This window comes from Sturnira hondurensis, unplaced genomic scaffold (assembly GCF_014824575.4).
Source record: "Sturnira hondurensis isolate 20B ecotype Veracruz unplaced genomic scaffold, ASM1482457v3 Scaffold0008761, whole genome shotgun sequence".
Taxonomy (NCBI): domain Eukaryota; kingdom Metazoa; phylum Chordata; class Mammalia; order Chiroptera; family Phyllostomidae; genus Sturnira; species Sturnira hondurensis.
The window spans coordinates 3,266,259-3,281,583 of record NW_028081392.1 but is presented as its reverse complement, the minus strand read 5'-3'; the positions used below and the strand labels follow the sequence as shown (position 1 = coordinate 3,281,583).

The following is a 15,325-nucleotide window of genomic DNA, read 5'->3' as shown; positions in this document are numbered from 1 at the left end:
CCCAAAAGTAAACAAAACGACTACGGATCCCAGCAATAACCTGGCATCCAATGTCCCCAAGGAATAAACGTTCGCCAGGCACGCCGGGAATCGTAGGCTGTCAAGCCACAACACAGGAACCATTGGATAGTTATTGTCCTAATTCGGGATAGGACTCGGGCTTCTTCACCTTCTGGGAATTGTAGTCCAGACGCCTGCATTCCAGAAGACTTTATAGGGGAAGTCCAACTGGGGCGTTTGATTTCAGGAAATGGTTGTACTTTTTGTCAGTGGTGCCTCTAGGTCTAGGGGTTCTTAGCCTTTCTGTGTGCCACCGACTCTTTGGCAGCCTGTTGAAGTCTCTGGATCCCCTTCTTGGGTTGTTTATAAGTGTACAAAATAAAGTTATGAGAATTATAAAGGAAATCAACTATGTTGAAATACAATTACCAAAATATTAATAAATTTGTAACACAGTAACATTTATTTAAACATTACATAAGATCCGGCAGCAAGTGTAATAAATTTTGAAGCTAGTGATGAGCATAAATGATACTGAAGTACCTGTAACAAACTGTAATGACATGAAATTACCGTGATTTCATATTGGTATTTCTAATGGTACTGTGGTTTATTTCCCACAGTCCTAACTGAAATGCTAAATCAGTTGCGGTTAAAGATAAAAATTTTTTCCCATCCATGATCATAGATCTCTTGCTGGGTGTCTACTGATGTTTGGTTAAGAACTCCTAAGTCTAGTCCAAAGTGCTTAACCACTGAACTTCTTCCTGTAACTGAAGGCCTCAGCTTGCAGAACTAGACGATTGCTCAGGGCTCTACCTGTGGAGTACAAAGACTACAGGAAGAAGTACTTGTGGAGGATCAGGGAGACAAAGACCCCTTCTTTATCTTAATAATTACCCCACTGGAATCCTTAAAAAAATAAGTGGATAATTATCCCACTGGAGCTTTAAAAACCTCACTGATCCCTTTGTCCATATAATGCTGGGAGGTACGAAGGTCAAATGAGTTATGACTAAAGAACAGAGTATGCATAAAATGCCATACAGTTGTTTCTAACATGGGGGGGGGATAACAAAAATAAATGCCTTCAACTGAGTGGATGAGAGACGTAGACAGGTGACACTGCCGATTACGTCTCAGTTGCACTATTCTGGGGAGTCCAATGGCCAGGCCCCTGAAAAATGGACAGGAACAATAATCAGCTGTATTTGATTATTGCCATGTGGCAGTGAGAAAGTAGGGTTGCCAGATCTTTCCATGGCTTTTAAAGAAAAGCTGGCTTGACTGGTGTGACTCAGTGGACTGAGTGCTGGCCAGCAAACCAAACAGGTACTGGTTCAATTCCCAGTCAGGGAACATGCCTGAGTTGCCAGCCAGGTTCCCAGTAGGGGGCACCTGAGAGGCAATCAGACATTGATGCTTCTCTCCCTCTCTTTCTCCCTCCCTTCCCCTCTCTCTAAAAAATAAAATCTTTTTAAAAAGCAAAGAAAAGCTAAAAAGTGGATTTTTTAAAGAAACTGACATTTTCCCACCCTGGCGGGTGTGAGTGGCTCAGTGAACTGAATGCCAGACTGCGAACTGAAAGGTCACCATTTCAATTCCTGGTCAGGGCACATACGTCAGTTGCAGGCCAGGTTCCCAGGGCATGTGTACAAGAGGCAACCAATCAATGTACCACTTGCACATTGACATTTCTCTCCCTCTCTCCCTCCCTCCCTTCCCCTCTCTCCAAAAATAAATTTTAAAAAATTTTTAAATGACATTTTTCCTAGTATTAAATATGATCAGCTAATATAAAAAGATATTTTAAACTATGTGGGCAAAATAAAACACATCTGCAGTACCTTTGGATCACTAGTTTGTGAAGTTCTAATATTTTGGGGAACACCTTGCAGGAGCTATACACAAAGTAGGTAATCACTAAATACTCACAGATGGCAAAAAACAAATAAACCCAAAACTCCTCTGTATATAGGCATCCTTAGTGCATCCAAAGGCAAGGGCACTAAATACTGTAAAGGACTTCAAATGAAGGATAAGATGGTGGTTTTTGTCCTGCTCCTGAGGCATATCAAGGAGCAGAGAACTTTCAGAAGCCTAGGGAAGGATACAGGATTCAAGTATGGAGGGAGTAGCTAATCCACAACAAAAGGCCAAGTTCTCTTCAGAGAAGTTTATTTCAAGATAAGACATAACTTCCTTCCAGACAATAATTCCAAAGGGCAAAATAGTGTTTTGCCTCCTTTTACCCTTCAAATAGAGCATGGCAGTGCAAATGTCTCTAAAACAAACGCCTCTGCATAGTTCTCAGAAGCTACAGTCCAGTTATTAAAAATGCTTCTCCATTTTCAGCTGACATGTGGTTTGTTAGGAAACCTCTGTAACAACATATTCACTTTCTTAGGGGGTAAATTCCCATACTCTCCCTGGATTGATCTCATCTTTCGGGCTGCCTGAAAACACAAAACAAAACAAAACAACAACTCTAATGTCTGTCCTGAGCTAGGGCAATAGATCAGGATCACAATGCCCCCAAAACACATTAAGATATTAACTAGCCTGGAAAGATCTGTGTCATCTCGGTCCCCTTTCAACAAAAGGGACGTGGTACCTACAAATGACTGTAGGACCCGAAGTTAATACGCCAGCTAACAATTACAAATGGAAAACAATCTGTCCTTCACTATCTTTAGTTCTATTTCAGAGAATGTCTATTGGAGCAGCAATTTAAATTTTACAAAGTGGTTTCCCATTCATTAGTTTATTTGACACTCACAAAATTCTGTGAAATGAGTGTCAATTATTAACCTCATTTTACATTTGGTGAAGCTAAAGCTCAGGATCGCAATGCCTTCAAAATCGTAATCTTTCCCATTTTGGCATGGATGAAATTGCTCCCCAAACTTTCCTCGTCCTTTTAGGATGAGAGGGGCTTTCTCACCACCTAGCAAGAGGCAAGGAAAACCACTACTTGTATCCTCCCACCCCCCAACCCCCATTATCCTTCCAAGAGAGCAACTACAGGAGCCTTCTTTCACCTCAGCCTTTGAAGCACAATCGAAGAAGTCCTGGATCTCTTTTCTGCACGCTTCGTCGCGAAATTCATTCCGCTTCCAGCAAGCCATCATCACCGACATCTCCGTGATACAGGTCGCCTCTGGATGGTAAAAACGGGGGGACCCTCAGTCACAGGGAGACCCTCACCTTCCGGCCCTCCCACCCAGCTGCCTCTGCACCCCTCGGGTGCCACTCTGGAGTTTCCTCGGCTCCGACTGCTCACCGCCCCTCTCCCGGCGCCGTTCCCCGATACGGTCAGCTAGGATGAGGGGCTTGCTAGGCTTCAGTATAGGCTTTCGCGGGTTTCCTAGCCGCGCTAAGCGGCCCCGCAGACTGGGCGTCGCCATTGCGCGCTAGGCTCCCGGCGGGCCAAGCGGCGCGTGCGTGACCCTGCGTGACCCCAACGAGCCCCGACGAGGCTTGGTGCTTGGCCAGCAGAAACTCGGAGCCCTGTTTCCTGGTACCAGTGTTTCCTTGGCGGGGTCGCCCGTATCCTGGCGGTCCAGACCGTTGTGCAGCTTAGAAGAATCTTTGGAACCTGTACAATGACGTAGGTCACTCCTTTGTAGGTTTCGAGTCCCGAAGTCTCGAATATTCCTTGGGGCAATAATGGGCCAGGAACAACGAGGAAAGGGCCCCAATAAATGAACACTCGATTTATTGTGCTACCCGACTGGGCTAGAGAGTGATTGATATAAGCAAGGCCAAAGTGAATCATATTTTGATTTGGAAGCGAAGCAAAATATGAGACTTGAAGATGTTAGGTTGGGAAATATTTGTGTTTCAATGCCTGCAGTAGCTGGTTTTGACTGTCTTGTGGACTACACACAAAGAAAAATTAGGCTAACTTATTTAAAAGCTTCTACTACCCTGCCTGGCCTGGCTGGCTTAGAGGATGGAGCGCTGGCCTGTAACCAAAGGGTCACTGATTCAATTCTGGTCAGGGGACGTGCCTGGCTTGAGGACTTTATACCCATTTCAGGGCATAGGAAAAGCAATCAATAGATGTTTCTCTCCCTCTCTATCTTCCTCCTTTCCCCTCTCTCTAAGAAGAAATAAAATGTTAAAAAAAGAAAACAGCTGCTACAGCTTAGATAGTTTGCTCATTGGTAGTGATCTCATTGGGTAGGGTGAAGTTTAAGCACTTTCACATTCACCGTCTTTTTTAATCCTCTTACCAATCTTGTGAAGATACTTGGTAGGTAATCATTCCTATTTATAGACTTGGCCTCACAGTTTTGATGCCTAGCTTCATCAGACTTAGTTCTAAGTGACTTAACTGTTTACAGAACAGTCCGAAGATGTGCAAGGAATTTACAAATGAGCCCCAAGAAAAGTTTCTGGTAATGGAAGCATAACTTGAACAGTTGTAGTTCACAAAGTGACTGTTTTGGAGGAGCAATGCTTATTTGGTTGTGTAAATGTAGTGTGCTAAAATCATTTATCACAGATGTTTATAATCTTCCCATTTACCACTGCATGACTGGCTCTTTTTTCTGTTGGGTCTCATTTCATGTCAAAGAGGCCTCCCTTAATAATTTCTCACACCCCATCACCACAACCTGTTTTGTTTTCTTCATACTACCTATTACAGTCTGAATTATTTTGTTCATTTATTGCTTGTTTACCCCTTACTTCCTACTGACACCCATTTAAAATGTAAGCACCCTAAGAGAAGGGACCTCGTCTGTTTTGATCATTGCTGAATCCCCAGTGCCTAGAGTAGTGTCAATACAATGCTACTTATTAAATGAACAAATGTTTGAAATATTTTTGTAAATATCCAACTGTATCATACTCACCACAGAAATATAACCAAGCAGAAGACACTTTAAAAATAAGTAATTTATTATAATACAAAAGGAAACCTGAGATCATAGAAAATAACAATGATTAGAGTAATAAAAGCATCAGCCCCATGTTCCATCTGCTCTCCAGAAGGCAAGTAAAACTGATTCCTATCAGAAGCTTCTACCACCAATAATCCCAAGCCTGCTGCTGTATACAGAGCAGGCTGTGCCTCAAACCAGAGAACATTCATTCATATTGCTTGCTTTCTCCATAGGGAAAGTAAAGTCCTTAGTTAATTGATATGTGGCTATTCCTGGTTCTGCTTTCCCTTATGGAAATGTAGCACCTGCTTTACCCTACTCTTTTGTGATTACTTTAATGGCAATGGGAATAAAGGAAAAGTCTGGGAATTACCACAAAACAGGCATAAGTCTCCAGGCACAATCATTCATAAACAGCTAGCCCACTTTGTACATAAAAGTGCTAAAGGAATGGCAATATGAACTGGTACAATTAAGACAGGAACAGTAAGGATGATTACACCTTAGGTAACCATGACTTACCATCCATAATGAAATTTGAGTCCTAACCTTAGCTGGCATTTGGGTACTAGTATTTTGCACTATAAATGAGCAATTGCATTTGAATAACTGCAAGCTTAGAAATCACAGTCCTGAATTTTGAATTCCTTTGTGGCTCCCTACTGTATCAAATTTTAATGTAAGTATTTTTAAATTTTTTTTAACTTACTAATTTGAGAGAGAGAAACATCAATTTGTGTTCCACTTATGCATTTATTGGTTACTTCTTGTCTCTGTCTGATCAAACCTGAAAACTTGGTGTATTGGGACAATACTCTAACCAACTCAGCTACCTGGCCAGGGCCTGACTAACAGCTTTTTATTTAGCCAATCACTCGTGGTGGCTTAGATCTCTTGCCTCAGCTCTCATCCCCTTGGCCTTGGGCGGGCTTCATCAAATTGTCTCAGAAATATTATACAGTTGTATAAATGGATGTCAGTAATAGAATAAATGAAATTAGACTATTCATACCACTTAAAATGAAAAGTGCTACAGAATATGAGCTAATTACTAGAGCTATATTGCTGGGCTGGTTTTCTACCACAATATTCATGACTCTTCGGGACAAAGAGGACTTTTGTAACATAAAAATAATAAAACAGAGGAAAGACTTCATTAGACAGACAAGAACAAAGACCTATAAAAAATTCATTTTGAGTGGGAGGGGTGGGGAGAAAAGGCAGAAAATGACTTGAACAACAATTTTAAAAATTTCATTTTGATTCACACTGGCCTCTTTTAATATTTAAAAATGAATATATATAACATTTTTTTCCTGCTGTCATGTCTGGCCTTAGTCTCCATCTCTAACTGAAATAGAGTGGGATAACTCATCAATTTTACATGGCATAGATTAGCCACTGAATCTTTCCATTTGTGAGGTGAGAAGGAATTCCAGATACTCTTTAGGTAAAAAGTACACCAGCAGTAAGAAAAGCTGTTAAATCTACAGCGAGTTTAATGCGGGGAAGAATGAATGTGGGAATGGTGGCAAGGCTGCTGTATCTTCATCAGAAATTGTGGAAAAGTAGGAAAAAAAACATTTAAAAGGTTTGACATGGAAGTCAAGGTAAATAATAGAAAAAATACAACTCCAGAAAACCCGACTGAAACCCACCAGGAATTCTGCTTCACCACCAACATAACACTATAAAGCAAAAGACCTGGAGAAGAGATTAATTAGGAAAGGAACTGAATATAATAAAGGGTTTAAGGAATAGCACACAAGAAGTTTTAAGACCCTAAACCTGGTCAATCTTACCTCAGTTGTAGCCAAGTACTAAGGTATTGTTCTAGTCATAATTGAGAAGATGAAATGGCTAGAGAAATAAGCAGTTCTTAAAAATTCTGTTGGATCAGCGCCTTGAATCAAATGGGTGTTTCGGGCCTCTGTTTTCCACTAAACCAAGAACTGGATGCCTTCATCTCTCCTTGAGGAGAGGCTCTAGTACCACAGACTGAGACCCTGACTACACATCATTAGGAGAGAACATCAGTGGATATAACTGGAATCCCTTGAATTCAAGATAACAGTGTTCATTAAGGGTTTGTGCAGCAGATGCCCCTCATGTCCTCTGGTAGAATGACTTCCATGTCCTTAGCTGTACCAAGTTAAAAGCTCTTGCAGAGTAATTAGAGATTCTGGTTCCTTTTCAGGAAGATTTCATGTAGGTAATCCCAAAATTTCTTCTGTTGTGTCTCATTGTTGTGGATCATGGCAGTGAGAGCTTCTCCCTGATCCAGACCTTGCCAGTAATCTTGCAGCCACATCTCCTTCCAGCTGGAATATCAAATTGGGGTTGGATTATGAAACCTCAACACAGCTATAAGACCTGCTTTTCTCTGAATGAAGCCAACAAAGTCTTAAACAGATACAGTAGCCTCTGGCCAACAGCACTCTGCTTTAAAGGGAAGGAATGTGTAGTAAATCCAGTACTAGTTCAGGTGACAGGCAGTTAAGCCACAAACATAAACATACCACACAGCCCAACCAATGAGTTAAACTTCCTGACTTGCCTGCCCCTAGATCCCAAATATGGAGGGAGTTTAAAAGCAGGCAAGACAGGGACCAGATTAGGAAATCAGTTGTCTCCCTCAAGAAAGCAAGGGAGCATATTTAGATAGATACCTTTTAAGTTGCACCTTTATTTTAACAATCAAAATGAAGGTGCAGTGGCATCCAATGTCCAGATAAAGATATAACCAAAGAAAAATTTAAATGTTTACATTGTTTTACACTTTTCCTCTAGTAAACCATATTTGTTTAGCATAAACCAGATACAAATTACTTGATGGAGAACTTCATTTCCATGACCAAACTGTGACAGTAGCACACATAAAGAGCCCTCTGCTGCCATCCACTGTCAAAGCCGGTCTTTGCAGGCCACTCTAGCACTCTGTCTTCCCCAAACTTAATCTTTCGTTGCCTCTCCCCCAGTAGGTGTGGTTCACTACAAGTGGCTTCAGTATTTTTCCCCTCCACTTCCCATGATGACCTTATTCTCCACTGCTACCACATTCTGCCATGTACTGCAGTAGTCTCCTTACTTCCCTTCTAATCCAACTTTTTGGGTTGGCCAGAAAATTCTAGTTTTTCCCCTAAGATGGCTGTAGTAGTGCTTAATTGTCTTTAACATCATTTGAAACAATTCTGTTAGATTGTATTGTGACAGCTGTCATATCAGCGGGTATTTTAAAAAACATCAAGCCCTGGCTGGTGTAGCTCAGTGGATTCAGCACGGGCCTGCGAACCACACGATCGCAGTTCGATTCCCAGTCAGGGCACATGCCTGGGTTGCAGGCCAGTTCCCAGCAGGAGAGGCAACCATACATTGCTGTTTCTCTCCATCCCTTCCCCTCTAAAGATAAGTAAATAAATAAAATCTTAAAAAAAAACATTAAAATTTGTGAAAAATGTCTTTTATGGAAAAAGCTAAATGGACTTTTTGGCCAATCCAATATTATGTATTTTGAAAGAATTCCCTCTATTCTGTCTAGGGGAACATAAAATTTATCCAAATCAGAGTACTTTTTTAAAGGTTTTTTATTTTATTTATTTGTAGAGAGAGGGGAAGGGAGGGAGAGGAGAGAAATATCAATGTGGTTGCCTCACTAGAGACCCCCAATGGGGACCTGGGCCACAACCCAGGCATGTGCCCTAACTGGGGATCAAACTGGCAACCCTTTGGTTCGCAGCCCAAGCTCAATCTACTGAGCTACACCAGCCAGGGCTGAATCAGGGTACTTTTAAGAGTGAAAAGAGATGCTATTTATAATGATGCCAGGATAACAGAAATAAACCCTGCATATTACAGATAACCTTCCCTCAAAATCCTCATCTTTGTTTCCTCAACCCCACCCCAACCATATATACAAAAAGGTACTCAATAAATAGCTGAATTGATTTTTCAGGACAGTCCCAACTCCTGAGCCTGGTATTCAGGCTATGTTAACCCTGGCCCCACTTTATCTGCCCACCTGTGTGTGTCTTTTCCTCATCATTTCTCCAAACAGGCCCTCTACTCTAGTTGAAACCTTTTTTGAGTTACTATTGCAAACATTGTGCACATAAGCTAATTTTCATATGCTGTTGCCTTGAATTATATTTTACATCTTTACTGAGTTTTTCCAGTTTGTCTTATATCCCCAACTCTTGATACTTTAAAGGCAGAGTGAACCCATCTCATAATTTCCTTATATTGGGTTGGCCAAAAAAGTCCATAGTTTTTTTTTTCCCCATAAAATAAAAACACATTTTTATTTTCATGAGTAACTTTATTAATCTGGATATTTTGAATATGTCAGCTGTCTCCCACTATTGGCTTCTAATGGGTAGAGGCCAAGAGTGCTAAACACCTAGCAATGCATAAAACAGCCTCACAGCAAAGGATTATTTGGCTAAAATGTCAACAGTACCAAGAAGCTTCGCAAACCACTTTTGACACCTTTGATCAGTCACAGCATCTTCTCCATACACTGCACAAATCCTTTTTTTACATATCAGTTGCATTTTTACCTTTCTTGAAATAATAAAGCATGCCAAAAATGTTGCATATTTTCTTCCAACTTCAATATTAAAATGCCTGCAAAAAAATTCACCAGTTTTGTTAAGTTTTTAAAAAATGCACACTGATATGACAGATGTCAATACAGTCTAACAGAACTGTTACAAATGAAGTTAAAGGCAATTAAACAGGACTTCTGGTCAGATGGTGGCATAGGTGAACATGGCTGGCCTCCTTGAACAACCATATCAAATTACAACTAAATTATGGAACAGTCATAACTCAGAATTGGCAAAATTCAAGTTGCATGGAAGTCTGACAACTACAGAGTTAAAGAAACCACATCCATCCAGTCTTGTAGGATGGGCAGAGGTGTGGAACCTGCTGGGTTCCACATCCACATGCGGTGAGAAAAAGTTCAGGAGGGCTATCTTGGGAGCAAGGAGCCCAGCTCCACTCCAAGACCCCCAACCCAGGGTTCCAGTGCCAGGAGAATAAGCCCTCATAACTTCTGGCTACAAAAACCAGCAGGGACTGAGTCAATATAAGAAAATACTCGAGTCCCAAGTAGTTCCTCTTGAAGAACCCACTCACAGACTTACTCAGACACACTCCCTCTGGGTTAGCAGCTTGAAAGGCACCAGTGACACACAGGAAAGAACTGTAGGGGCTGGTATCAAGGCAAGAGCTGGAGGAGAGCTTTTTCTCAGATAGAAAGCTTAGCAGAGGCCATTGTCCCTTTTCTGAGCCCTCCCCCAACAAAGCCACAGAGCAGGCAGATGGATACCATAGCTGAAACTCCTATCAACCTGGCTAAAACTGTTTGCCCAGCCCTGGAGAGACCCTGAGGCTCTGTTTCACCCAACTTGCTGTTAACAATGGCTTTTCCATATGAAGGGCTAGTCTTGGCTCATTCTTCACAACTTCCTAAATGTTTTCAAACAAGCAACAACTGGCCTCAGTGAGCTGACAGCCCTGCACCTCCTGCTAAGTGGCCGCAAACATAGCACTAGCAGCAGCTAGCCTAGATTCACAGCTTGGCTTCACCTGGGAATCCTCAAGCCCAGCACTAATAGCGGTCATCTCAGATTGCTCTATAGCTCAGGCAGAGTGGCCCCAGGCAAACACAGCTGGGTGCTGACCCTACCCTGCATCACCTGGAAACCCAAGGGCCAGCACACCCAGCAGACAGTTGTAGATCATGTCAGAGCATAAACACCCTGCCAGTACACAACTGATTCACCACAAAGGGCAGAGGCTGGTGATCAGTGGTCATAGCCAATCATTAGAGCTCATTGGCCTGGGTGAATTCCTCCCATTGACCTGCCAACAGCAACCAAGGCTCAACTACAAGAGGAGGGTGTACTCAGCTCACACAAAGGGCACACAATGAGTACCCAGGTTGTGTGATAGGGGAGGCTGTGCCACTGGATCTTACAGGACACCTGCTACATTAGGCCACACTACCAACACATGAAGTCATAGCAGCTCTACCTAATACATAGAAACAAACACAGGGAGGCTGCCAAAATGAGACAAAGAAACATGACACAGATGAAAGAACAGATCAGAACTTCAGAAATAGAACTAAACAAAGTGGGGATAAGCAATCCGTCAGATGCAGACTTCAAAACACTGGTTATAAGGATGCTCAAGGAACTTAGTGAGGACCTCAACAACATTAAAAAGATCCAGTCAAAAAGGAAGGATATATTAATTGAAATAACAATCACAGGGAAAGAACAGTAGAATGAATGAAGCTGAGAGCAAATCAAAGACTTGGAACATAAGGAAGCCAAAAACAACCAATTAAGAATAAAAAAGAATCCAAAAAAATGAGGATGGTGTAAGCAGGCTCTGGACAACTTCAAGCATTCCAACATTTGAATCACAGGGGTGTCGAAGAAGAGAAAGCAAGAAATTGGAAATCTATCTGAAAAAATAATGAAAGAAAACTTCCCTAATTTGATGAAGGAAACAGACATGCAAGTCCAGGAAGCACAGAGTCCCAAACAAGATGGATGCAAAGAGGCCCACTCCAACACATTTCATGATTAAAATGCCAAAAGTTAGATAAAGAGAGAATCATAAAAGCAGCAGGAGAAAAGAAGTTAGTTACCTACAGGGGAGTTCCCATCGGACTCTCAGCTGATTTCTCAGAAGAAACTTTGATTGGCAAGAAAAAGTCAAAGTCATGGAAAGCAAGGACTTACGGCCAAGGTTGCTCTACCCAGCAAAGCAATCATTTTGGATCAAAGGGCAGATAAAGAGCTTCCCAGACAAGAAAAAACTAAAGGAGTTCATCATCACCAAACCATTATTTTATGAAATGTTACAGTGACTTATTTTAGAAAAGATTGAAACTATGAACAATAAAATGGCAAAAATACATATCTATAAACAATTGACTCTAAAAACCAAACTAAGCAAACAAAAGCAGAGACAGAATCATAGATATGGAGAGCGTTTTGATGGTTGCCAAACAGTAGGGGGTATAAGGGATTGGGTGAAGAGGTGAGGGGATTAAGATGTACAAATAGGGGTTTCCAGCCAAGATGAAGGCATAGGTGGAAGCCCTTCACTTCCTCACACAACCAAAAGGAGGATAACAACCAATCTAAAATAAATAAACAACCAGAAGTGCCAGAAAATCAAACTGCATGGAACTCCAACAACCAAGGAATTAAAGAAACAGTCAACCAGACCGGTAAGAGAGGTGCACAGAGAGAAACCCTGGCAAAGCAAAATGCTCACACAACTGATTGAGCTTGGTCAAAAAATGAAAGATACCCGAAGTGAAATAAAGCAAAATACTCAGGGAACCAACAGTGACAGGAAGGAAACCAGGACTTAAATCAGTGATTTGGAACAAAAGAAAGAAATAAACATCCAACTGGAACAGAATGAAGAAACAAGAATTCAAAAAAGTGAAGAGAAGCTCAGGAGCCTCTGGGACAACTTTAAACATTCCAATATCTGAATTAGAGGTGTGCCAGAAGGAGAAGAACAAGAGCAAGAAGTGGAAAACTTATTTGTACAAATAATGAAGGAAAACTTCCCCAATCTGGTGAAGGAAACAGACTTCTAGGAAGTCCAGAAAGTCCAGAGAGTCCCAAAGAAGTTGGACCCAAAGAGGAGCACACCAAGGCACATCATAATTTAGTTACCCAAGATTAAAGATAAGGAGAGAATCTTAAAAGCAGCAAGAGGAAAGGAGACAGTTACTTACAAAGGCATTTCCACAATGCTATGAGCTGATTTCTCAAAAGAAACCTTGCAGACAAGAAGGGGCTGGAAAGGAGAATTCAAAGTCATGAAAGGCAAGGACCTACATACAAGATGACTCTATCCAGCAAAGCTATCATTTAGAATGTAAAGGCAGATAAAGTGCTTCCCAGATAAGCTCAAGTTAAAGGAGTTCATCATCACCAAACCCTTATTATATGAAATGTTAGAGATTTATCTAAGAAATTGAAGAAGATCAAAAACTATGGACAGTAAAATGACCACAAACTCACAACTATCAACAAATGAACCTAAAAAAAAAGAGAAAGAAAAACAATGAAAAAAAACTAAGCAAACCACTAGAACAGGAACAGAATCAGAGAAATGGAGATCACGTGGAGGGTTTCAGTGGGGAGGGGCAGAGAGGAATAGAGGAGAAAAGGTACAGGGAATAAGAAGCATTAACTGGTAGACATAAAAGAGACGGGGAGAGGTAAAAAGTGGTTTAAGAAACAATTCAAAGAACTTATGAGTACAATTCATGGACATGAACTAAGGCAGGTAAATGCTGTAGAGTGGGGGATGCAGGACGGAGGGAGGATAAAGGGAGAAAAGTTGGGAAAACTGTAATAGCATAATCAATTTAAAAAAAATACAAACAGGTAGTTACAGAATAGCCATGGGGATGTAAAGTACAGTATTGGAAATGGAGTAGCCAAAAAACTTGTACACATGACCATGGATATGAACAATGGTGAGGGAATTACCTGAGGGAGTGGGGGGGCGGTGCTGGGTGGAGGGAGACAAAGGGGGGAAAATTGTGACAATTGTAACAGCATAATCAATAAAATACAACTTAAAAAATAAAGATAAGCAGTCCTAGAGCCATCATACAGAAAAAACATAATGGAGATTTTGGCCAACCCAATACAACATCCCCTGAACACCTAGTGCTAATTTATTACCCACACTAAGCAAGTAATTATTTGCTTTGATGACTGCAGGGGAGTCCAGCTACCCTTACCTGTCACTGTCAGGAATCTCTTCCACACTGCCAAACCCAGGTGTTGGCATTGGGCAGTCCATGTGTGAGGGCTGGGCAATGTGAGGCTCAGGGACAGGGATGTCCCCAGGAGAGGCTGCATGGGCTTTTTCAGCATCCAGCCTAGCCAGTTCATGATCACAAACGAAACACTCGAAACCATTGAGGTAGTTAGGCAGTAAAGGATCATTCACCCCCCACTCCCGATGCTTCAGACTATCCAGAAGAAACTGGTTGGTGATGCCCCCAGGTTTTTTGTATGCCAAGTATTTCATATATTCTTCATCATTCTTGTCCAGAAAGTCAATAAACTCTGCCAGCTTCTGAGGTGACTCAAAATCATCAATAAGGATGATGGAGTGATTGTTGGGCATCCAGTCCTTCACAGAGGGAGAGCCGCGATACACAGGCACCGCACCAAGATGCATGGGCCGCCACAGTTTTTCTGTCAGGTAGTCATCACAGATAGCATTTTCGAGGGCCAAATGGAACTTATAGCGGGACAAGAAGGACAAGAGCTCTGGATCCTCCGTGGTAGCTGTGGTTGTGTCCTGTAACCGTGGAGTGGGCAGCTCCCGATTTTGCAGGCATTTCCCGTATGAATCCACCTGAGTGGGATAAAATACAGCGGTCAAGAGGGTACAAACTGTTGGCCTGGACACCAGGGGTCCTGGTCTCGGCCCGGCGTGCCCCCACCCCTCCCAGCCCCTCCACATCTGCACCCACCGGGATGTAACGCATGAGCTCGCGCACGTAGCGGTCCCTGTCCGCAGGCACATCGCAATGGGACTGCAGATAGAGCAACGGTGCATAGCCGCGGCGGCGCCACTCCGCACGTTCCTGGAGTGGGGGCCCTACACTGAGTAGGTAGGCAATCCCAGGCAACCACTGCAGAGACAGTGGGTAGTCAGAGTGGCGGCTGAAGGTGGCGGTAAGATTGAAGAGGCGAATGCCCGGGCTGTGGCTCAACAAGAAGTTGTTGAGGGGCGACTCCTCGTGAAGCAGGGCCCAGCTCTGATGGGCCAGACGGGGCAGAGGTGCCTCAGATGCGCGGAAGTCTGTGCCATAAAAGAGCAGCGCGCGCGTGCGCGAGTCCCCTCGCACCCTTCTGTCCCGGGATGCTACGCACGCACCACGAGCACATTCAATACGTTCCGAGTCACCCGGGAAGTGAGGGAACAGCGCTGGGCTCCACCACAGCAGCAGTGGCAAGTCCGCTGTTTCTTCTCTCCCTGGCCGCAGGGATCCCGGACTGCGTGCCACCCCAACTGCGCCCAGTGCCGAGGGCGGCCGGAAAACCGCACCATCCCATGGCTCCGCCCTCTCTGCCTCCCCACCAGGTTCCCCTTCTATCACGGGCCCAGGGACGCTAGCCACACAAACACTAAGCATTCCCAGGGCAGCAAGTACAGGCCAGGTGCTATGGGCCGCCATGTCCACTCTGGCAGCGAGCGCCCCCCCCCCCTTAGACAGCACCAGACCCCGCCCCGCAGTTGTAACGGGAACAGAGCCTTACGCCACAGGGCTATACGGCGCGCGTGCGCAGCTCCTCTTAGCCTTTCACTTCCCAGGAGCTATTGCGCCTGGCAGGAAGCACCAGAGGGCAAGTGACACGTCGCTG

General features: G+C 43.2%; 2 protein-coding genes across 3 annotated transcripts; both read right to left on the bottom strand.

The window, feature by feature from the left end:
* Positions 1 to 2,161: 2,161 nt before the first annotated feature.
* On the bottom strand, positions 2,162 to 3,450 carry CHCHD1 (coiled-coil-helix-coiled-coil-helix domain containing 1). Its single transcript, XM_037055931.1, has 3 exons — positions 3,284 to 3,450; positions 3,042 to 3,160; positions 2,162 to 2,456 (listed from the first exon to the last, which is right to left on the bottom strand). Exons 1-3 carry the CDS (start codon positions 3,405 to 3,407, stop codon positions 2,352 to 2,354), a joined length of 348 nt encoding a protein of 115 aa, XP_036911826.1. The 5' UTR covers positions 3,408 to 3,450; the 3' UTR covers positions 2,162 to 2,351.
* A 1,437-nt stretch (positions 3,451 to 4,887) lies between these two features.
* On the bottom strand, positions 4,888 to 15,208 carry POFUT4 (protein O-fucosyltransferase 4). 2 transcript variants are annotated; one of them, XM_037055929.1, is made up of 3 exons: positions 14,431 to 15,204; positions 13,687 to 14,312; positions 4,888 to 7,213 (listed from the first exon to the last, which is right to left on the bottom strand). In XM_037055929.1, the coding sequence occupies exons 1-3, from the start codon at positions 15,136 to 15,138 to the stop codon at positions 7,066 to 7,068; spliced, it is 1,482 nt and encodes a 493-aa protein (XP_036911824.1). In that variant the 5' UTR covers positions 15,139 to 15,204; the 3' UTR covers positions 4,888 to 7,065. The 2 variants fall into 2 exon arrangements, with proteins under 2 accessions (XP_036911824.1, XP_036911825.1); XM_037055930.1 differs by lacking the exon at positions 4,888 to 7,213 and adding an exon at positions 7,224 to 7,334 and having other exon boundaries at positions 14,431 to 15,208.
* Positions 15,209 to 15,325: the final 117 nt, after the last annotated feature.